The 24,301-nt window shown below is 49.6% G+C and overlaps 1 protein-coding gene across 1 annotated transcript in view; it reads left to right on the top strand.

Moving 5' to 3' along the window:
• The window catches only part of NCAM1 (neural cell adhesion molecule 1), a 294,025-nt gene extending 285,886 nt beyond the window's left edge, over positions 1-8,139 (top strand). The window contains exons 18-20 of the mRNA XM_045556566.1: positions 1,744-1,951; positions 2,982-3,098; positions 6,384-8,139. Of these exons, the coding sequence (XP_045412522.1) occupies positions 1,744-1,951; positions 2,982-3,098; positions 6,384-6,504 (446 nt within the window). The 3' untranslated portion in view covers positions 6,505-8,139. The remainder of the gene's footprint in view (positions 1-1,743; positions 1,952-2,981; positions 3,099-6,383) is intronic.
• Positions 8,140-24,301: the final 16,162 nt, after the last annotated feature.

Below are 24,301 nucleotides of genomic sequence, written 5' to 3'. Positions count from 1 at the left end.
GGGGAAAGGGCTGGGACCCTCAGTGCAGGGTTGGAAGGGACCCACAGGACAGCGTGCAGAGGAAAGACTGGAAAGCAGGCTAAGGGCCCAGCGGGCCCAAAAATATCTGCAAGCTGGGGAGTCTCCCCCGGCCCAGGCCCAGCTGTGCCCAGGGTGATAAGAATAGGCTGTGAGTGGTCCTCTCTGGCATGCTGACCCTGTGGCCCATACCCTGAACTGAAGTCTGAAATAAGGGCCAGTGGAATGGGACTGCCACTGAGAAGCACAACAGTGCCTGGGCACGGACCCCTGAGGCAAAGAGGGGCATCACCCCACCACCATCCCCGAACACAGGCTGCATGAAAACCGAAGAATGTGTGACCCATCTGTGGTGCCGGTTATCCTAGGTTGCACATTCCTTCCATTATCTGGCATGACAGGCGGCTGGCAGGCCACTGGGCCTGGCCACACACATTCAGCAAAGCCTGGTGAGCTGAGTAGTCAGCCAGGGCTGGCCACAGAGCTGAGTGACCTGGGCCCTGAGACCACAGCAAGCTTCAGACAGGGTCTGGTGGTGGGGCAGGGCTGCCAGTTCTGGAACCAGCTCCTTCCAGAAGAAAGATGCATTGGAACTGCCCATATTTCAGTCCAGAGTCATTGTTTCCACACTGACTTAAGGACAGAGCTCCACATGGGGTCTTGCTTCCTGCAGTGTGACCACTCGTCACCCACACACTGGGGGGACCACTGAGGGGGTCGACAGGTTCATCCCCAGCTACTAACATGGATAGTGAGCATGCGATGAGGTCCTGGGGCCCCAGGAAACTGAGCCAAGGTCCTTCCGTGATAACGTCAGTAGCCCATGGGGCATAGTCTTGCAGAGTGAGCCCAGCCAGAACCAAGGTGCTGGGTGACGCTGGAATGTAAGCGCGTATGTCTGTCTGAGGGCATTTGTCCTACACGTGAGTGTGCCTGTCTGTGCGGGTGTGCGTCTCTGAGTGAGTCTGCTGGTTTTCCCGAAGTCTGATCCGAGCATTCCTGGGCTCCCAGATGGTGAGTATTCCCAGACCTCTCACCTTGTCCACTGGGCCTCAGGAGGCCTCCATGTCTCCAGAGTCATGTGGGCTTCATTCGTCTCCCTGGGTGGCGGCAAAAGAGGGTGAACCATGAGCCCAAAGTGGTCCAATGTTGGGCCCTTTCAGGGTCATTCCTAAGAGGGGGAGAGGAAGTGGAGTAGTGACTTGGGCATCCTGTTGTGCCTGATGTCCCCACAGTCCCCTAGAAAGCCCTGGGAACCCTTGGCCAGCCCACTCGAGACCCTGTCTGTGACTGCTCCAGGAGCCACCACTCCACCTGAAGCCAGTGACCACTGCCTGCCCACCCTGCAGAGCCTTGTGCCCTGGTCCCAGGAAGACACAGCAGTGCCCTCCAATTGTCCCATTATGCGGAGTCCTCAGACACTGACTGGCGGGGTTTGGCCTGCTCCCAGGGCTCACGGGGAGGCCAGCTGAGAGTGAGCCTGGGGGCTGCAGGGCCCTTCCCAGTCTGTGAGAGGAGGCTATCAGCCCTCTCTCTGGAGGATACAGACAGACCCTGTTGCCTCCACACTGAGGCATGGAAAGGCTCCGAGAAGGTGTCACTCTGGACAAGAATGCCATGACTCTGTCCTCTGGGCCCTACCCACCCCCGGGGTCTGCCGCTCACAGGATCTGGGGGTCTCATATCTCAGTCTGTTAACCACCGGCTGTCTCTCTCCCCCTCAAGCCAATGGCAGCCCCACCGCAGGCCTGAGCACCGGGGCCATCGTGGGCATCCTCATCGTCATCTTTGTCCTGCTCCTGGTGGTCGTGGACATCACCTGCTACTTCCTGAACAAGTGTGGCCTGCTGATGTGCATTGCCGTCAACCTGTGTGGAAAAGCCGGGCCCGGAGCCAAGGGCAAGGACATGGAGGAGGGCAAAGCCGCCTTCTCGTGAGTGCAGACGCGCCCACCCCGCCAAGGTCTGGGCTCTGTCCCCAGCCCAGGGGCCCAGCGACTGCCATCTCTGGGCCATCAGCTGGTGCCTGTAGTGACACTTGCTTCAGCTTCACTGTCCCCATTTGGAGCCCTGAGGGGAAAAGAGCATTAGAGAAAAGTTTCTCAAAGCATGGCCTTTGGGGGTGGGGGGCACCTGTTTGAAAACTGGACTCTTGGGCCCAACCCCAGATCTAGAGTCTTAGAATCTCACCAAGTGTGAAGAGCCTAAGCCCGGAGAGGGGCTGCAAGGCAGGGGCCAGCATCCAGGGGACACACTGGCCTTGCTTTCATTTGTTCATTCATTCATTCATCCATGCACCACTCAACACATATTTATCAAGCAGCTGCTATGGACAAGGCACTGTTCCCAGGTACTTGGTACAACAGGGAACAAAACAGATAAAAGTCCCAGTCCTCACAGAGCTAAGGATCCAGCTGTTGTCTCTTCCAGCAGCCCCTGCAGAGAAATGGACCCTGAGCCCGTTAGCGGGAGCCCTTTAAGATTGTCGCTGGTGGGGCTGGGCTGGGCGAGCCAGAAAGGGACAGAGCAAGGAAATGGGTTGTTTAGCACCACCACATGCCAGGCACTGTGTGAACACATATGCACACGTGCCTACACGTGCATGCTTACAATGTGTGGATTTGTGTGTGTGTGTGTATATATTTGAGCAGTTATCTGTGCTAGACACTGTGCTAAGCACGCTTATTTAATTCTCATCGTAACTAGATGAGGCACATACTATTATTTGCCCCATTTTTTAGATGAGGAAACTGAGGCAGGGTGATTAAATCACATGCTCAAGGTCACACAGCTAGCACGAGTTGTGCTGAGACTCCAACATTGAAGCTGATGGCTCTAGATGCCCACGCTGCCTGCCTCGGGCCAGGCCCAGCTACCCTGAGCTGTAGCTGCTTTCCTCGGGGACCCCCCACACACACACACACACAACTGCCTGGAGTCTAACCAGCAGGACTCTGCCCACAGGAAGGACGAGTCCAAGGAGCCCATCGTGGAGGTTCGGACGGAGGAGGAGCGGACCCCAAACCATGACGGAGGGAAACACACAGAGCCCAACGAGACCACGCCACTGACGGAGCCGGAGTACGTGGGGCGGGAGGGGCTGGCACCGCCTCAGTAGAGCCCCCCACACCTACCTCACCACCCTGCCCCCACCATCCATGCGCCCACCCACAGCGCCCGGCCCGACAGTGCAGGCCAGGGTTCCGGAGCCCAGGGCCCACCTGGCTAAGAGATGCTGCCCCCACTGCCCTCAGCGAGAGGGTGCTCTGGGTTCTCTCTGGAGTGGCCATGGCTGCGCTCAAAGGCTCCTTGCTTAAATGGGAATCCCTCCCAAGTTACAGGCGTATTCTGGAAATAGCTTAAGAGGGCAAAACCTCATTGAGGGAGGTTTAACAAATTCCTTTTAGGATTCCTTAAAATTCTAGAGTTGTCTGTTTTCCTAAAAGAGTGAAGGAAGTTGGGGACCTGGTGAGGTTCCCTGGCCCTTCTCTGCCCGGAAACCTCAGGGACACACAGACCCCGACCAACTGTGGTTGTAAGTCCTGCCTGGCCATCAGGGATCCCATGGGTTTGAAGGGAATGGAGTTTCACGGGACCACAGAATCTGTGGCTGGAAGAACGCACAGCTCTTAGGAGCCATTCTGAGCACTCGTCATCTGCCTTATTCCTGATTTCCCCATCTCTGCCCTGGGGACTGCTGGGGGGTAGCTGGGCCCAATTCCTCTGGGACCTAGGAAGCCCAGAGCAGGTGGACGCTGAGCTGAAGCCGGCCCCTACTTGAGTTGAGGCCCAGGGAAGGGATGAGAAAGCCCCAGACGGGTCTGTAGGGAAAGGGAGCCCTGTCCAGAGAGCTGGAGAGACGTCAGCAGGGGAGAAGGGCGAGCAGGTCCCTTTCGAGACCGCCACGTTCTCTGTCGTCTCCTGTGTCCTCTTCTGCCCACCTGGGCATGTGCTTCCTCTCAGCGTCCTCGTCTCTCTGTGGGCCTGTGTTTGTGCCTGTGCCTGGCTGCATGCCCCCCTCTGCCCTCTCCTCGGCTTCAGCCCTCCTCCCCCGCTTCTCTGTCACGTCTCAGCTTCATTGTCTATTCTCTTCTACTTCCTGTCCTCCCCACAGGCTGCCTGCCGACACCACAGCCACTGTCGAGGACATGCTGCCTTCTGTCACCACCGTCACCACTAACTCTGACACTATCACCGAAACCTTTGCCACTGCTCAGAACAGCCCCACCAGTGAGACCACCACCCTGACCTCCAGTATTGCCCCTCCGGCCACGGCCGCACCTGACTCAAACTCTGTGCCCGCTGGCCAGGCCACCCCTTCCAAGGGGCCCGGCGTCTCTGCCTCCTCCCCGCCCCAAGCTTCAGCCCCCAAGGTCGCCCCCCTCGTTGACCTGAGCGACACCCCGACCTCAGCCCCTGCCGCTAGCAATTTGTCCTCCAGTGTCCTGGCTAACCAGGGTGCTGTCCTCAGCCCAAGCACCCCCGCCAGTGTAGGGGAGGCCTCCAAGGCCCCTCCGGCAGGCAAGCCGGCCCCCGTGCCAGCCCCCACCCCAGCCGGGGCAGCCGGTCCTCTAGCAGCAGCTGCTGCCCCTGCCACAGAAGCCCCCCAGGCCAAGCAGGAGGCTCCCAGCACCAAAGGCCCGGACCCGGAGCCCACCCAGCCCGGCGCCGCGAAGAGCCCTGCCGAGGCAGCCACAGCCCTTGCTAGCCCGAAGAGCGAGGCTGCCTCCGCCAGCGCCACAAACCCTTCCCAGGGCGAGGACTTTAAAATGGACGAAGGGAACTTCAAGACCCCAGATATTGACCTTGCAAAGGATGTTTTTGCAGCCCTGGGCTCTCCTGCTCCCGCCGCTGGGGCCAGTGGACAAGCCCCTGAGCTTGCTCCTTCCACTGCAGACAGCTCTGTCTCGCCTGCACCAGCGAAGACCGAGTACGGCCTCTCCGTGTCTGCTGTTGTCGGGTTGTGTCCCGTGGTGGTGTGCGTCTGTGCTGTGCTGTGTCCTCCTTGTTAGATGTGTCTTCAGCCTCATCCAGGGCTTCTCTGAGGCGACCGTCAACCAAGGGGCTGGGACAAGGCAGAGAGAGTGGGGCAGGCAGCCGGGCCCCTGCAAGCAGCCGCCTGCTCACTAATTAGGCCATGTTAATTATGTTTTATCCTTATCATCCTAGCAGCAGTGCTAGTTTTCCCTGGGGGAGCCCATGCAGTGGGGCCATTGGTGAGGCCAGCTTGGGAAGCCAGTGCAGGCGGCCAAGGTGCCCTTATCAGCCACCCGGGGCCCCCGTTGGTGGTTATCCAGGGCCAGGCTGAGTCCCGCCCCCCCCCCCCCCCGAAAGGCACCATCGTGCAGGGAGAAAAGAGGCAGGCCCCGAGGCCCTGTCACACGCTGGCTGCGATGCCCACCCTCCCCTTAGGGTGCCTGGGAAGACCAGGGGCCCCGGAGCACAGAATGGCTGTGAGGTCTCTAAGTTCGAGGGAAAGTCCTTAACCTTTCAGGTGTCCCCAGGGCAATGCCAAAGTGCAGTGGCACCAGCTGATGCTGGGCCCTGCGCCTGCCCGGGGGCTTCCTCACACCAGACTCTACCCTGGGACTAATGGAGGCAGGGTCAGACCTAGGTTTTCATAGAGGCTCCTGGGGGTGCCCCTCAGATACGCTGCTGTGCTGCCACCGAGAGCCACAAGGAGCTCTTGTGAGGAGCCCTGAATCTCAGTGTCGGGAGGTAAAAGGACTCCGATAGCCCTGCCCACTCAAATGCCCTCAGCTCCCACATAGCAAGTGGGCCCCCTCTAGCCCCTCATTAGACTCCCATGGGAAGCTGCCTCAGTGTCTCCTCACCTTACCCAGGCAAGCCATAGGGGCGGCACCCCGAAACACAGAGCTCAGGGTGGGGCAGGGGCAGGCAAGAGCTGGTCACTTGCAAAGGCCCCCCCCACAATCGTCCTGGGAGCCCCCCTCAACATGCCTCGTTTACATCAAGCCGAGCTGCTGCCACTGTGGCTGGGCAGGGTGGGGAAGAGGCTGCCTCTGCTTCCCCCTTCCACGACCCCAGGTGAAAACAGAGCCCCTGGTGTCGATTTAGGGCTGGAGCAGGAAAAGACTCCTCCTTCTGACTCGGGGCTTCTCCACTCTGGCTGCACTTGAGAATCACTCAGGTGCTTGGAGAAGTCACCAGGTCCAGACTAATTAAACCAGGATTTCTGGGAACACGGCCCAGGTCTGGGTGATTTCTAGAGCTCCCAGCTGATGCTGACAGGCATGCAGGGGTGGAGGCTGGTGCTGTAACTGGGGCCCCGCCAGGGCCTGGCTGCAGGGTTGAGGTGTTTACAGACCGTGGTCTCAGCGGTGCTGTTTTCCTGATCCTCCACAGGAAGGGCCCTGTAGAAGCAAAGTCGGAGTGCCAGGAGACAGAAACGAAGCCAGCGCCAGCCGAAGTCCAGACGGTCCCCAACGACGCCACACAAACAAAGGAGAACGAGAGCAAAGCATGATGGGTGACGAGAACCGAGCAAAGATCAAAATAAAAAGTGACACAACAGCTTCACCAGAGCATTTCCAATATCACACGGACACACACACACAAACACACACACACACACACACACACACATCTCATTCCTCTAGTGTCTTTTGCCTTTAAAAAAAAAACTAAACAGATAAACATGGGATCTCCTTTTTGTAGGTTTATAGAAAGGGTTCCTTTGTTGCGCACTCACTTGTAAGAAAACGAGACAAAAAGGTTAAACCCACAGCCAAACTAGGACACTCCGTTCCCTGAAACCATTTAAAAATCAAACAAAAGGACCCCAAATTAAGAATCTAGGAAGCTCAGAAAAAAAAAAAAAAAAATCTAGGTTCAGGAAGACCACACTTGGTGTTACCCAATTGGCACAGACCAGTTTCGGAGAAGTACTTTCAGGCACTAAGACTAACCGAATGAACAAAGTCCACAGTTTATTTTTATACTTTCAGTCGAGTTTGAACTCTGTAAAACCTCATAAATAAGTTATAATTTCTGTTCACTTTGTATTTGTTCAGTATGCAAAGTGTGCCACCCTTTCTAGCTGAATTCAGTTCCCACGTAGACTCTTGTTTTGTAGGAAGAATGCCAAATTGCAGCTTCTGGGGGTAGATCTCAATTTGCAGTATTCAGACTTCTTTTTCTTTCTTTTTCTTTCTTTCTTTCTTTTTTTTTTTTTATCCTTTCTGCCAACTTTGTTTTCCAGTGTTTACAATTTGACAAATGTTTGACTTCAGTTGTGTTTAAATGTCCATGTAAAATAGCTGCCTTTTTTTTTTTTAAGTAACAAATACCGCCTAAAGGTAGGTAGGATCATCACAGGCTTGCTTGCTTTTAGCACAGACAACGTTGCAAAATATGACTGTTTACAGTGGCTCTTTCCCCGTTCTGACTTACAGTTTTTGCCTGTGTCCAACTCAGATGAAAATCCATCTCGTTCTGGAACGGTTTTGCTTTGGATTTTTGGTTCTTTTTTTTGTTGTTGTTGTTCCTTTGGGGGTTAGACCACTTTCCGATTAGCCGCCACCTGCCTGCATGTGTGAAAAAGGGTCTGCTCCCCAGGCACTGTCACCCTTCCTTTTGAAGGACTCCTTAGGCTTTGTTGAATGAAGCAGAGAAGATTGTATAGTTGGGGCTGGTCTTGGTGATCACACATTTTTACCCCAAACATCCCCTTTTTTGTAGAAAGCCAAATAAAATATACACATACCATTTCCTTTTGAGCCCAGAATCTAGATTTGAGCGGAAGAGCATGTGTGCTTCAGGGAATTAGTGTCTTTTTTTGGAAATCTGTTGAAGTAAAGTAACATCGGCCTTCTGTTCACTTAGGCAGCATTTATAGAAACAAAAGAAAAAAAAAAAACAACAACCTGTCTGGAGTCATAACACAACTTTCCTGGATTGGAAACCAAGTGGGGAAAAAAAATACAGAAACTTTTAAGGGGGATGGGAGGGGGGAGAAGGGAAAAGCCAGCCCTTTGTATAGAAATTTTGCTTTTTTTTCCTCATTCTACTTTAGAACTGCAAGCTTGTGCACTGTGGATGCGTGAATATTTTAGTGTGAAACGTGTTTTTGTCATAGTATTGAAATAAAACTTCAACATAGTTTGGTTGTGGAAGGTATAGCAGATAGTTCAGAAAAATATTCAGGAAACAAAAATAACTCTTAAAAGGAATCGAAGCCTTTAAATAAAGAAAATGAAAGACAAATGATTATGATGACAAAGATGACGCTAAGTAAACAGAAACCAGTACTCCGGCATGCGTTCCTTTCCTAAGGTACAAAGCAGCAAGAGGTTAGGGTGGCAAGACTGCCCCTGAGTCCATTCTGCGGGCCACACTCCCCAATGTTCTGACACTCTGCAGTCTGATCAGTGGCGATGCTAGATTATAATTTCAAACTGTGAAAAATAATGGTCTTGTCATTTGCTAAATGTGGGGTTATTTTGCATTTTCTCAGCTCCTGGGGATGGAAATGGAGGATTCCAGAATACACAGCCTGGCCCCTTTGATTCTGGGGCCTGCGCAGATCTATGGTTCGAATGCACAGGCCGTCGGGGGAAAAGCAACACGAAGACAGATCTTAGAGGACACGGTAGAATGTGAGAGGCTGGGAGGGCCCAGCGGTGAGGGGCAGGCTCTTCTGGTCACAAGACTGTTCAGCGGAATCAGTTCCTTGTCTTGTGATGTTGAATAGCTTTGACCAAGCAGGCCAAGCCCACGCCGTACTTCGTCAAGACTGTGCAGTACGTTCCAGGTGGTTGTGGTTAGGCAAACTGATTTTGGTTCCAATGGTTAGAAAGAGACAGAGGTGTAGTCAGCCCTGAGATAACCTGGCCCAGGGCAGCTGACCCCCCAGAACCCTGGCTCCACCATTAGCTGGTACCCAAGACTCTGCCCACACTTTGGTCTGCCTCTCTCCCATTACACATAGGTTTGTCTCAGCATGCATGAATTTTCCTTTTTAAAAAAACAAAACAAGCAAAAAAAAAAAAAAAACAATGCTTTCTCTAAAATCAAAGAGGGAGTCACTTTATTTTCAAGATGTTCTATCTTTTATGTTAAGAGATAAAAGCTTATAATTTTCCTTTTTTAATTTTTTGAAGGAGGGATCAACTCCACCAGTTTCCAGTGTCTGTGTGTCTATATGTGTATGCACCGTACATATGTACTCACATAAAGACCGGCATGGCCAAGTTCTGCTGGAGGGGCACGCCAGTGCCGTGCGCAGGGCCTCCCAATCCTGAAGGGCCGTTGTGTATATAGTGCAGCTTTTGAAGTGGAACTCTATTTTCACACTTTTCTATGGAGCCTTCCAAGTCCCAGGTTTTCACTCGCGGCTGTCTGTCCGGATGGTGGTTCTCAGACCTCCATTAACATCCCTACCCAGCATTCTGTACTTTGGGGGCCTTCTCTCTTGTTATAAAACTTTTTACCAAGTGAAACATCAATACCACCTTTGTTTCCATTCTCACTGGTGTAAATACTGAGTACTAACTGAGAATTTTGACTTTGCATTCTGTCAGAATACTTGTGTTCAATAAAAATCGAAAGGAAAAAAAAAAACTGCCATGGTCAAAGTGGAATTTATTTCGATTCAGTGAGTCTGTTATGGGAATCAAATGTGGACGTCCCTGTGGTATTTTTTTTTTGACCTTGTGAGCAAGGTTAGTTAAGTCCCGGTGTCTTGAGTTCATGTTGCCCAAATGATGGTTTCTGTTTTTTCTTTTTTTCCTCACAGGTTGATAGAGGAGTTCTAGATTAGAAGGGCCAGACATCAGATTCAGGAAGATTTCATTCAAATCCTGGTTCTGCCACCCCCTGATTGACCTTGGAAGGGTTACTTAATCCCCATGAGACTCAGTTTCCCCTTCTGACAGACAGGAAATACCCAGTGAATGGAGCTGAGGGGCTGGCTGATGAAGGAAACGTGTACCTGAAGGCCTAGTGCAGTCCTTTCATGGCACGTAGTAGGTACGCGATCAATGGAACGGTGGGAGTCAGTGCTGTTGGCACTCCAGGTGTGTGATACCATCAAACCCAGCTGCAGTCACAGTCAACACCTGAGTTCTGAGACTCCAACAGTAAGGTAGACCAGGAGGCTTATTCTCAAGTAGGTAATGCCTCCCTCCTGTTGCTTTGCCCCACCTCGCAAGACTTCGAGCCATAATTCAGCCCCTGGAATTTATCACAGTCTCTGAGCCAGACAAAGAGTGAAGGAAACTTTGCCTCAGCTCAGAATTCTCTTGCATATGCTGCTGCCTGTGTCTGGAAGAAGCAGCCACTTAAGTTGGAATTGTCTATTAAGCTGTGGATCACGGGTTCCTAGAAGACACCTGGCTACAAGGCCAAGACTAAGGTGACTCTTAGGTCACAAAATGTAGGGAGATGCCCACTCTCAGGGCTGCCCCTGCCCTTGCATCAATCTGAGGGTGATGCCTTCCTAATCCTGGGCCTACGGGCCTGACTTGCCTGTAATAGTGACACAGAGCCATGTGCATCTATATGATTTCCTTGGCCACAGATTTCTAGCCACACATGGCAAAGAGTGGTGGGGAGAGAAACAAAATCACACGTGAAATGATGGCCATAGCTTGCTTCCAGAGCCTTCCTCCTTTCAGGCTAGTTTCCGCTCAGATTCTCTCAGTATTTATTATGTCCAAGGTGCTTGGGATATAGCAGTGAATGAGATGTCTGTCTCTCATGGAAATTAAAACGTTTAAGTGTGGGAATGGGCCAGACAATAAACACATAAACACCTACTGCTACGCTGTGGCAGTTGCTAGGGCTATTCACACATATTGCAGTTCTTCTCCTTTCCAGGTACGTGGCAGGATTGCACTTCCCTGCACACGGAGACGTAGGCAGGGCCGTATGACTTGCATCAGTCAATGGCCCATGAGCAGAAGTAGTATGTGTCGCTTCTAGGCAGAGCCTTTGATGTGGCCCTTGTCCTCTGCCACAGCAGGCGGCAGTGCTTCAGGTGGCGGAAGGGCCATGACCAGTGCCCAGAGTAAGGGATGTGAACAGATGACCCCAGATGGACATGGAGTGTGCATGGGGGGACACAGTGGTGGGCTGGTAAATGCTTAACAACCAGCTCTCTGAGGGAGGAGGGGGCAGGGTGTGTGGGGGGGTTTATTATAAACTTTACTGATATAAAGGATGCAATTTACAAATAACAAAATATACAGTGCCCCATATTGAAATCGCATATCTCCAACTGATAGAGAATGCTTTGGTTTATTTCTGCTGAAGTCTTGTAACCATACTCAGCTTTTGGTTCCAGTTCACAAGGGAGCGTAGTTCCAACCTCAATGTTGGTTGATACATCCAGTTATGTAAATAAGATGGAACAACGGAGACATACGGTCAGAACTTCCCTCATTCATTTATGGTGTGAATGACTTCTTTGTTGAATCCAGTATAAGTTTTGAATACTAGAAGAATACTGCCTCAATTCTTTTTCTGCTGTTCACAGAGTAACACCTGCAGACATGGCACACCTTCAATCTGCATCATAAAATATTTTCCCCATTGCTTTCATAAGTCTAGATATGCACTAACAAAAAAATCAAACCCTGATTTGCAGCATTTACTGATTTCAGCAATGTGTAAATACTCTCAATGTGGCTGATTCCAACACAGCACCACCAGGGGAGGGCTGAGGTGGAGAACACAGAGCAGCAAGTGATCATATTCACTGTGTTTACACCACGCAGACGACAATAGACATAAATAACCTCAAGTGCACAGATGATAGTAGTATGTAGTAATAATTCCTAATATAATAGTAAAATGTAAAATTAGAAGCGGTCCACTTTGATTATTGCCTTTTTAAAATACAATTTAGTTAATTGTAACTTTATATCCTTTAACTTTGAATAATGGCTATGTGTAAAAACTGGCTCAAGAATTTCCAGAAAACTTAACAACTGGTTCTCTGGAGCCAGTACAAGTTGGCTCCGGCATATTGCTGGATAACTCTTTATATTATAAGCCACTGAAATTTGGGGTTTGTTTCCATAGCATTATGTAGCCTATCACATTTAAATCAGGGAACAGTGTGTGCTATGGATAATAATGAAGCCAAGTAAGGAGGTGAAGGAGCATTATACAGGGCAGTCAGGGTAGTCCTCCCTGAAAAGGTGACATTTTGCAGTGACCTGAAAGATGTGAGGGACTGAACCATGCAAGTATCTGAAGAAAGGTATCTCAGGCAGAGAGAACAGTGTGTGCAAAGGTCCTGAGGTGGGAACTTTAGTTACTGCGTTTGAGGAAGAGAAAGAGATGGAGTCAAGTGGAGAGTACAGAGGCAGGAGATGAGTCAGAGGATTCCATGAGCCAGATCTCACAGGGTCTTTATTGTTAGAATTTTGCCTTTTTCTTCAAGTGAGATGGAAAGCCAAGGGAAATTTGAGCAGAAGCCTGGTATGACCTGACTTTTAAAATGAGCATGCTGGCTGCTGGGTATATAACAGACCACAGGCGGGAAAGGGAGGAAATGAGGGTACCGGTTCGGAGGCAGTGATCCAGAGGGCACAAGAGGTGCCAGGGGAGGGCTGGGCAGTGGCCAGTTTCTAGACATGTGCTGAAGGTAAAGCCAGCAAGACTGGGTAATGGATTGGATTGGGGGTTTGAGAGCGGCATCAAGGATGGCTCCCAGATTTCAGGTCTGGACATTTGAAAGGACAGAGTAGCCATTTACTTTTCAAAGGGATCGAAAAGCAGCAGATGTGGGCGATGCAATGTTTGGCTTTGGACACTTTGAGTCTGAGATACCTGTGAACACCTGAGTGGAGGCTCTGAGTAGGCTGAAGTCTGGGAGGTCCAGACCGGGGCTACATGTAGGAGCTGTCAGCACATGTCTTGTGTTTCAGACCCGGGACTTGGTGAGATCACCGTGGGAAGGAATACAGATTAAGGAGAGAAGAGAAATAAGAACAGTCCCCAGAAAGGAAACTGCACAGGTAGCTCTATCGCAAGGAGAACTGTCTGAAATTGAGCTACCCCACTTGCAGCCTCACCGTGGGGGACAAGGCTCAGTGTCTCCTTTCCAGAATGGCCCCTCCTCTTCCCTTAACAGCACTTGCGTCCACCTGTCCTGCTGGCTGGGTGTGCTCTGGAGCCTAGAGAAGAGCTTTTGACTTGTAGCTGGAAAAGGATGTCCTGGGACCCCTGTCACCCTGGGTGTGTGTGCGTGCCACTGCCACTCTAGTGAGTGCCCTCCATTGCTGCCCAAGCCCTCACGGCCCCTTCCTCCCAGATGACCTTGGCAGACACTCCGGCGAGGTTGCCAGTGAGGACTGCCTTGTAGGAGGAGCCCCAGCCTCGTCCCTGGTGCTATTGGGGCAGGCAGAGTAAGGCGCCTCTGAGTGATGACAGTCACTGCTCCAACACGTCAACCGCTCACTCACTGGCACCAGAAACTCCCCTGCCTCAACGTTCTCATGCTGCATCTGTCTTGTAGAACTCTAGCCCTGGAAATTCACCTGGCTGCCACCACTTCACTTACACCTGGTCAGCTGGGTGCTGTTCAAGAAAAACCACATAACCAGGCACATCGGTAGCAATAAAGGTCACTCTCAGCGAGGCTCTCTACACCGCCCAGTCCTACTGGCATTTCTCAGCAACTCGTTCATGTTCTCCTCCACAAAAATGTCTTCACTTTCCCCACTGATTCCTCCCTCAACCACCCCTTTCATCTCAGTGGTCTCGCTTCCTTCTTCTAAGGGAAAGGAGAAGCTGTTAGAAAAGGACACCCTCGGTTCCCAACACGAATCTACACCAAATCAACACCTACCTGCATCCGTGTCGTCCCTTCATCCCTGGCTCCTGTTATGACAGAAGCAGCATCTCCCCTCCCTTTCCCCGGCCCTGGCCTTTGTCTTTCCTTCCAGGGGCCTTTCCTCACTTGTCCAATATTCATTCAAGTGTTTCTTGAGCACCTGCCAAGGCCAGGAACTGTTCTAGGTGCTGAGGAAACAAAGCTCCACCCTCATACAGCTTAGGGTCTAAATAAATACAGAAAATAAGTCGATGATGACAGGTGCTGCAAAGAGACATGCACATGTGGGGTAAGGAGGCTGGCAGCTCATGAGGGAGGAGCTGCCATGTCACATGGGGCAATCGGGGGAGACCTCTCTGAGGAGGTGGCATTTAAACAGAGACCTAAAAACAGGAGGGAGCTTGTGTTGCACGTACTTAGAGCCCTACTCAGCTGGTTCCTTCCCTTCAAGCTTGTGGTGGGTAAGACTCTCAATGAATAGGAAATAAATTTTTTTTCTAATATTGAACTTAAAGTCTCCTTCAATCTGCCATTCCATGGGATGGTAGAACTATAATCTCCATCAAATTACAGTCTCATCTTCAACCCTCTTAATGTTCCCGATGAGACCCCTAATTACCTCTCCAAGCCCACCTCACACTGTTCTCCCTTCACACTCGAACTGCCAGGAACCGTGAAAAGATTTTAATTCCTGAGCTATGCCTTGTTCTTTCTCACCTCTGTGTCCCCACGTGCCCAGTGCTTCTTGCTTTCTCTGGAACTCTCTCAAGCACCCTGCAATGCCCACACAAATCCTAGACTTCTACTCCATCCTTAGGCTTCGATGTAAATATCTTTTGCTCAGGTAAGACTTTCCTGTCACCTGAGCCAGGCTGTATTCTGCTGTTCTATGTTCTGTCCAGGGCCAGTGTGCAGCCGACACTCGCTGGTTTGGTCATATCCAGTCATATTCTGGATCATATTTGGTCATATTCTATATTTGGTCAAAATATAGAAATATTTCTTCACTGTTGTAAGTAGCTGCTGTCACCACAGTCCCCCCCACAGGAATCTTCAGGTAGCCCCACCTGGCCCAGAGAGGGTCTCCAGGGTTCTACTATAATGTTATAGCTGGCGTCCACAGAAGGCAGTCTGTAAAATGTTTTTAACATACCCTTTGGTTATATCCTAAGACCTCATGCTTCGCTGAATCTCTAATTTGTTTCTCTTGCTCACTGACCCCTAAACCCCTCCTGGGCAAGTTCTGTGTCTGTCTTAATCACTACTTTATCCCAGCACCTTGTACAGCACCCGTCACAAAGTAGGAACTTGATGTTTGTCAGCCTTAAGAATGGCAAAGTGTAAGGATGCATGAGCAAAGTGATTATACATGTGCACCAGCCGGGGTTACCTGGCCCTGTTCCCCTCTGTGTGTGCGTGCGTGTGTGCACGCAGACAGAGTCTACGCCTGGCCAGGGAAGATGCCTCTCAGAACTGCCCACAGCAGTGCCCACGGCCCAGTACCCTGGAGCAAGTCCACAGCAGGGGCAGGGTGGGGTCCAGTCTCAAGACACCTGTGGATGGAGAGAGACAGCGCTCCGCCTGCCCAGCCTTTGGTCATGGGTCACCACCCTCCTGCTTCCCAGGCTGGTGACAATGTCCAGCCAGTGAGCAGCACCTCTGTGATAGGGGCAGAGCTGGGAAGACTTGAGTTCGGGGACCCTGAAAGGCAGGAACATTGCTACTGGGTCTATCTGTGTCTGTTTCAAAGCTCTGGTTACCTGAGGAACAAAGGTGACCACACAAAGCCTGCGGACCTCCTTCCTTGGAGTCTTCACTCTTAGGGAGCAAACTTCGGGGTTGGAGGCTGGAGAAAAGGATATCAGGAGGCAGGATGTGATCTGGGAAGGGTCTGTGGTCCCCAGGTCTGGGACTCGGTGACGAGGGGACAGCGCTGTGCTGTTTCTTCTTCCTGAGTAGACAAGCCGTCAACCCGGACTCAGAACAAGGCAACCCCCAGGGATCTGTCTGTCTCCCACGGTGGTGGTCCTCACGGCCTGTTGGAGAGGTGGCAGTGAGCATGGGGAACAGAGCCTCAAAGATAAACAGGTGAAGAATCTTTCCGAGAGAGCCTCTGTTTCTAGCCCCCAAGTCCTGCCGTCCTGCATGTCCTGCTGCCGAAGGAGGAGAGAGAGCAGATCCTCCTCTAAGACAAGGCGTGAGTCTCCCAGGGCAGCCACGACTGCACACAGGCACGGGCTGGGAGGCGTCCCAGCTGTCCTGCCCAGCCACACTTGGCCAAGCCCTCCAGCACCCCGTGCGCCAGCCTTCTGAGTCTCCAGAGGCTCTGCTTAAACTGTGTATTCCTGGAGCCCAGCCCCACAGACCCTGATGCTGCAGGTCTGGGACAGTGAAAGTCCATGGCAGATGGTCCTTGGACCGCACGTGGGGAGATGCAGGTGGGCGTCTGGGCCACCTGGCCTGAGGCCCCAGCTCCATCCAGCTAAGGGCTGGGGAAACACTTCTTTGGGAGGCTCTGTGGTCCCACATGGACAGACAGGAAGTGCTGTAGACGCAGCCATGTGTCTGGATGTCAGCAAGACACCTCCCAAGGCTCGGCACACTTCAGCACACATGCTGGAAGGCAGCGTTAGCATCCCAAAGGCGCTCAGCCTCAGCCGTGGGAGGAAACCGCAGCTGAGTTGGTGCAATGTCATAGGGACAGATGTAAACTCCTGCACGCACTCTGAAAATCCAACCCCTGAAGCCCACGGTGACGGGATGGGGCTCAGCGGCAGAGCATATTTTAAACAGGAAAAAAAGACTATGCAGTTTAAATCAGCTACATGTTCACTATGAGAGGCAATGCAGTGTAGACACTGAAAAATATTTGTGATATTGAAATTGACAGTTTATTTGTATTTACTTTGTATTAGTTTATTTGTATTTACTTCTATAGCACTCTGTCTGGCACTATTCTGAGCACCCTACAAATATTTACTCATTTAGTCCTTAGAACAATTCCAAGGTAGATACTATTATTAACCCTATTTTATAGATGAGGAAACTGTGGCACAGAGAGTTTAGGTAACTTACCCAACGTCACACAGCTAGTAGGAAGCAGAGCCAAGATTTGAACCCAGGCTTAAAGTATCCCCAGCAAGGAATTGTGAGCCACCACTGGGCCCTGGTCTGGTGGGACCACACTCATGCACAGCGTCCAGGTCCCCTGCCGCACCCAAGGAGAAGCGCTGGCCAGGGGGCCTGTCCGGGGCAGAACCACTGAGAGTGGAGGACTCGGCGCTGTGTCTGAGGAGGAGCATGCAGAGGAGGAGTTGGGTGTGTTGAGCTTGGGCCAGAAACCCAAAAGCAGGGCAGGAGGGCAGTGGGGCAGAACGCGGACTTCAAAGGGCCGTCCTCACGTATTGGAAGGGCTATTATTTACAAAAGGGGTGGACTTAATATGTAACACCCCTGAGGGCTCACAGAGAACCTGCATTACAGGGAAATTGGTTTTATATAACACACACCAAGGAAGACTGTTCTGACAATTGTAGTGGCCCTAAAAGTGGACAGTGAGTATCCTCAGGGAGAGGCCAGGCGGCCACTCTTCGGGCATGGAGAGAGGAAACTGGCACATCCGTGCACGATGACCCAGTCAGAGTCTAGATTCCTTTGATAGCAACAACCACTGAGGCCTGGAGCTTCGAATGCTGAGAAAGCAAACTGCCAGCGCAATCATAGCGGCTATTCAAATTCACCTTCCAAGGACAGACGGCAAACTTAGTTTCGGATGGTGGGTCACAAAGGGCAGAATGCACAGAGGGGCTGCAGCAATCAGACAGGGGCTGCTAAGGAGCAGGCGAGCCCTGAGAGAAGGGAGACTTTCCAAAGACAAACCCTACCTGCCCCGAGAGAAGACCCAAGCCCAACCTCACTCCAGGAAAGAGAATGGGGCATTTGCATTTACTCATTAGTTCAGTATTTATTAAGGTCAAATATCTATGGAGCCCCTGCTATGTGTGGCACTGTGCTGAGTAATCAGGGGTAATGATAAGTATGACAGACAATGTCCCTGCTCTGTGGAACTCAGCGTCCAGCACATGGGAAAGATCATGGGCTCCAAAGAGCAACATATCTTGTGTTAGAATCTAGGCCCTGGCACTTGCAAGCTGTGTGACCAAGTTCGAAGTACGTAACCTCACTGAGTATGTTTGCCTCATCCATAAAGTGAGGATCCCTACCTCATAGAATTGTTTGAACTTTGAAGAGGCCTAGTACTTGGCATGGGATACATCAGCATTAGTATCTATATTAGTCAGGGTTCTCAGCGGCAAGCGTCCAGAGCGGATTCTGGCTGATTAAACAAAACAAGGAGTTTGTGGTAAGGATATTGGGTGATTCGCAGAACTGCGGGAGGCCAAGCTTCCAAAGGCAATGCCCATAATGATGCTGCACAGCTGGCCTTATGAGGAAAGCCACCACTGCCCATGTCCCCCTGCAATGCCACCCCTGGACCAAGAACTTGTCTTCCAACCTGTACAACCAACTACCCCCTTCTCCATCAGAGCCCTGAAAGAGAAAGCCAGCGCCTCTGCCACCATCTTTGCCCACAAACTGGGTTTGGGAAAGACCCTCTTTCTCATGTCTGGATTGGAATCTCACGTCAGTGAGTGTGGTCAGAGCAGCCTGTGTCTCACCGACACCCGGTATCTGTAAAGAAGCCTGGGGAATGCTGGAACTTCCGCCAGCACAGCAAGGATGTGCAACAAGTGCTGGGCACACAGACCTGACAAACGTCCACTGGAGTCCCTTGCCCGGTCTGTTCACCAAATACATGCCCAGCCTCCTGTCAGTCCTGACAACTCCTGGTGGACATGCTCCAGATTTGCCAAGACCTCCCTGCAACCCTGGCACAGCACTGAAGTCCTTTGTATGCATCTACCTACATGTGAGAGCCCCTGCCCCCTGCTCCCAGGGGGAACCCAGGTGAGCCGGCCAGCCCTGGCTGGGAAGGGCAGAGTGGGCTAAGGCTGCCACCCAGTGGCAGTGCTGAGAACCACGGGGAGACCGGGGCTTCCCTCCAACTTGGCCACACAGACAGAAAGTCACTGCCTGCCCAGGGGGCCTGAGAAACGAGGGCTCCTCCTCCTCCTCTCTGCCCTTGAATTGGGCTGTCTGCATCTGCTGAGCTCAGAAGGAGATAATGATATCTAGCACTGATTTGCTACCCCGCAGTGTATAAAACACTTGCGTAGAGTGAGAATAATTGCATGATAATATTAATTATTGTGGAAGCAACTCTCATTAATTGAGGGCTTACTATATGCCAGAAACTTTAAAATATCATCTCTTACTGCTCACAGACAAATCTGTGTGAACAAATGAATATACCCGGCGGCCATCCATTTTCCTTTCCTCTCTTAACGGCTCTTCAATTTTTCTTTGGGGATGTTCTTTCCTAAGACTTTTGTGGAAACCATTAATACTGGCAAGAAAGAAACTCTTTTGGAGCCCGTAAGAAGAGAAGCCTTGAGGTGCCACCCGAGGGAAGAGACTGCCTGAGATTGAAACCAACACAAGGCAGCAGCACAAATCTCGGCAGGACTGGAGCCTGAAAACCCTCTGGACTTTTCAATTCCAGTATATGAACCAATATATTTCCCTTTACTGAAGTGAATTTGAGTGGGAATTTTCTTTACTTGAAACCAAAAGAATTCTATTACCTCCTATTTAATAAAAGAAATTAGCATGTGGCCAGTAGGGTGTTGTAAATAACAGATCCCGAAGAGAAAACTGTCAAAGTCAAGGTAGCTGGGGGCAGGGGGAACTTATTGAATACCATGTGCCACCTCCTGTTTGCTGTAGACTGAATGTTCATGTCCCCCCAAAATCCCAAAATTCATATGTTGAAATCCTAACCCCCAAGGTAATGTATTAGGAAGTGAGGCCTTCGGGAGGTTGATGAGGTCATGAGGGTGAAGCCCTCATTAATGGAACTGGTGCCCCTATAAAACAGGCTCCCCAGAGAGCTCCCTGCCCCTTCCACACGTGAGGACACAGCAAGAAGGACGCCGTCTATGAGGCAGGAAGCCTGCCCTCACCAGACCCCAGCTGTGGGAAATAGATTTCTGTTGTTCATAAGCCACCTAATCGATGGTATGTTTGTTACAGCAGCCTGAATGGACTCAGACACTGCTCTAGGTGCTGGCGATGCATCATCTGTGTGCGCCTGTGCTGACTTTCCAGTGGGAAATGCCACAGCAACCCACTGAGCACACAGCAACTCCATGGAGTGCTGACCAGAGTCGTCTGATGGATACAATCACGCAGCTCCTTCACGTGGATCGCTCAGGGGATGTTGTGATGGGAATGTGCTTGTTAACCTGTTCCCTGGCAACTATGCTTCACAGAACCCCCTTTCTCTGTAGGGTTCCAATTAGTGTTCACCAAAAGAAGAATTTGAGTGTGATTTGCAGGTAGAAGTGATGTGCTGTCTATTATTCTTGCAGTCACCTGCAGAGACAGAAGTGCTGCTCAGTGAGTTCCAGCATGTCTTCTTCCTCCCCCATTCAAGTCCAGCTGACTGTCAGCGTCTTTCTGGCCAACCTGACCTCAGGTCCACTGCCAGACACGTAGCTGCAAACCACACAGACTCCCTGGGACCTCTCCACGAACTTCTTCACAGCCCACAGAGGTGGCCACTCACCTGGGGGAGGTAGTAGCAGCGATGGAGAGCGGGCAGGCTCAAGATCTGTCTTGTAGGCTTGGCAGGACGTGCTGGTAGGTTGGATGAATGATTACTGAAGGGGAATCAGAACGCCTCCTAGGCTTTTGCCTTAAGCAAGCAAGTGAATGTTTGCAGCCATTTACTGAGATAGGAAGGAACATATCCAGGGTTGGAATTTTGGGCATTGTAGCAGGTTGAAAATAAATAGCCACAATATTGTGGTAGATTGGGGAAAAAAAAACGGTCACAAAAAGTGAGTGTAACAACTCCCAATCATAATCATAGACTTACATGAAAGTTGCAAGTACAATGCAAAGAAGTTTCTTTCTCCTGAACTGCTTGAAAGTAAATTTCTGACCTGATGTCCCATCACCTGTGAATATGTTACTGTTTCCTACAAACAAGGACATTCCCTCTCCGACATAACCATAAATCAAAATCAAAGTCAAGAAATAAACATTGATAGAATACTATTACTTAATCTGAAGCCATCATTCAAATTTCTCCATTTGTTCCACTGATGATCCTTAAAACAAAAGAAAAATAATGTTTATGTGTTCACTGTTCACGCCAGGAACACATGTTATGTTTAGTTTCATGCCTCTCTAGTCTCCATCAATCTGGAAGATGAGTCCTTTTTTTGGTTTATTATGATCTTGACATTTTTGAAGAGTACAGGCCATTTATTTTGTAGAATGTCTCTCGATTTTAGTTTTCCTCAAATTTTCTCACAATTAAATTCAGGCAACTACTCTTTCAGGGAACTATCACGGAGCTGGTATTGTTCTTCTTGTTGCATCCTATAAGGTGGCACAGGATTCCCATTCTCCCGTATCTGACTACGTCCACTTGGATCACTTGATTAAGGTGGTGTCTGCCAGCCTTCTCCACCGTAAAGTCACACTTTTCCCCTTTGTAGTTTAAAAGCATTTGTTCATCATTGTAGTAACCATGATGAATTGAGGGAGTGTGATGTGGGGAGGGACTTTCAATCTTTGTAAATATCCTGTGCCCCATCAAACTTTCTGTTGGTTAAATTCTTTATTTGTATCCATATAGGCTAATTGTTTTCCAGATTTTAGTGGATTCTGTTGGTCTTATTATGTATTTTGATGTTCGAACGGTCCCTGATCTGGTCAGTCAGTGAAAGCCCATTCGAGCTGGCTTCTGTACGTTTTCTACAGGACCTCATCACTCTTTGAGCACTTCATTACTTTCTGGCACAAGATGTTATAGTCTCATCTTGTCCTTTCTCTAGCCCAGCTCTGGAAGCAGCCATTTCTCCAGGGAGCCTAGGCTTCACAAGATGTAAGCGTACATATTAATATACATATTAATGTATATACTTAATGTATATATGTACATATTAAATATACATATTAATAATTAACAGGGTGAGGATGCTGTGAAACTGGCACTCTCATACATTTCTGGTTATAGTATAAACTGGTACAGACCCATTGAAAAGAAATTTGGAAATATTAACGACCATAAAAGTTCAAAATCTTGATTGAGAAACCTACTTTGAGACATAGCCTGAGAAAATAATCCTAGATATATAAAAGATTATGCTTAGAGCTGCTTGTTGTGGCAATATTTATATGAGCAGAACATATTAGAAGCCACTAAAGATCTAAAATGATAGCAAGTAGTCAAAGGAAGTAGAGTGCATGAATAAGTGGAATGCACTGCAGATATTAAATAATAGTAATGGAAGAAATGCAATTACATAGTACAGACTTATGAGAGGCAAGATAAGTATGTCTTCCCTCTGAGCCTTGATTGTCTTGTCTATTAAAAGGAGAATAATACCAGCTCCTAAGATTGTCATGTGGCTTCATGAGATGACATTTAAAGCCCCTCGTAAAGAGCCTTGGACATCAAGGGTGCTCAGAATATATCAGCTAATGATGATATTATGCTAAACCAATAAAGTAAAACATAAAATCATATGTAAGCATGATTAAATCATTGCAAAATATGCAGAAAAAAGACTGAAAGCAAATACCTCAAAATGTTAATAGTGGTAACAGGGTAAAGAGATCATAAATAACTCTCTGTTTTTCTCTAGTTCCTAAGCTTCCATTATGTCTTTTTAATATACTGTTAACTTTTGATCTAAAAGAACCAAAGGTGTTTTCTAGAAATACATATCTCAGCCTTTCACAGCAATTGAGATGGGACCTAGACCAGGACAGTAAGTAACTCTGGGGTCCTATAATTCTCTGTGTGCCTTCTTGTTCCCAAAATCTTGGAGGCAAAAAAAAAAAATCTCACTGCACAAAGCTAATGCGTGTTTATAATATCTGAGTGGCATGAATTACCCCTAGATGAATGACCAAGTCTCCCAAATAAATGATGAATAAATGTTAAACATTCTCTAGAGCCTAAATTGTTGGCATCATTTAATTTACTCTCCAGAGAAGCAATCTCAGCAGCTGCAGCAGCAGCAATAGAAGGAGCCTAGCCAAGCACGAGACACACAGTAGGTTCTCAACAAACGTTAAATCAGTGCATGAATGGCCGACTGCTCGTTGCTCCCAGCCTTTCTCTGCCTCCTTGGCTGTCCAGCTGCAGCCAGTCTGCCCACACGGTGGCAGTGCTGCTCCACACTAGGCAGGGTTGGGCGGCACCGTTTCCACCTGGCACTGATGCCCAACTTCCTTTTCCTTTCCAGGCAGAGAAATCCCATGATCCGCAGAAAGGCTCCAAAGGAAGACATTGTTGAAGTCACCCTGTCTTTTTTAATGGAGTGGGGGACATGCCCCTCTGGCCACAGTTAATTGCATCTATCACCTTTAGAGGGTTGGGCCAGGCTGTGAAGAGGCTGGAGCAGCCAATGCCAAACGTCACACATCCACAAGGCCAAGCAGGGCCGGCAGCGCCAGGAACGGTCACTGATCTAGGAGTTTAAAACATGGGTCTCCTGAGAAGTTGCCTGGAAGGTGGTGGGGTAGGTGGGGTAGCGTGAGCTGGGGGGACACAGACCAGGGCTCACATCTTAGCCTCTTGACAAGTCACCTAACTTCTCCTACTGCATTTTCTTGTCTGTGAAATGGCAATAAGTCTTTGTAGCGCTATCAAGAGATTTAAATTAAATAATGCACGGAAAGCAAAAAGGATTGCCTGGCACATAGCAGCTCAGTGCATGTTAGTTACTGTCAGTACTGTTGCTTTTGTTCACATTGCAGTGTCATTAATTAAGCACAGAAATCCGAAGGAAGACTATGGACATGAAGATTAAGACTGTGACCAGATCCTGAAATTCTTTCTTTATCTATAGTAAGGGGGCCACTAAAAGGGGGAGGTATGGGTCCAAGAGGCAAGAATTTTAGCTCCTCTTTTTTTTTTTTTTTAATGAAAGGACACATATTTAGGGAGAAAAGTCAAAAAATCAAATGAGATTTTTGAATGCTCTTTAGAGAGGGAAGAGACAGTGCTAAACTCCTTTAGTTTCCTCCCTAAATCTTGATGCCTTTAATGTTAATACACATTCAGGTAAAAAATCATAAAGACAGAAGTAAATAAATTAAATTTGGGGATTAAAAAAATTTTTTTGAAACCAAAGTTATTGAACCAGCATCGATAGTGAGGAGTTTTGTCGAACAAAACATTTTCATCGTTTGGCTCCTGGATTTGGGCTGAACTTGTCTACACCATTTTCCCTCAGCGGACAAAGGTCGGATGTCTTTATTCTTCATGCAGTTATCCTGGGGTGGGGTTGGAATTTTATGTGTCCTAAGCTTATAGGTGTGATTGATGACAAAAGGT

The sequence above is a fragment of the Lemur catta genome, chromosome 7 (genome assembly GCF_020740605.2).
Source record: "Lemur catta isolate mLemCat1 chromosome 7, mLemCat1.pri, whole genome shotgun sequence".
NCBI classification, from domain to species: domain Eukaryota; kingdom Metazoa; phylum Chordata; class Mammalia; order Primates; family Lemuridae; genus Lemur; species Lemur catta.
Note: the sequence above shows the minus strand (reverse complement) of the source record. Positions and strands in the feature narration are given on the sequence as shown.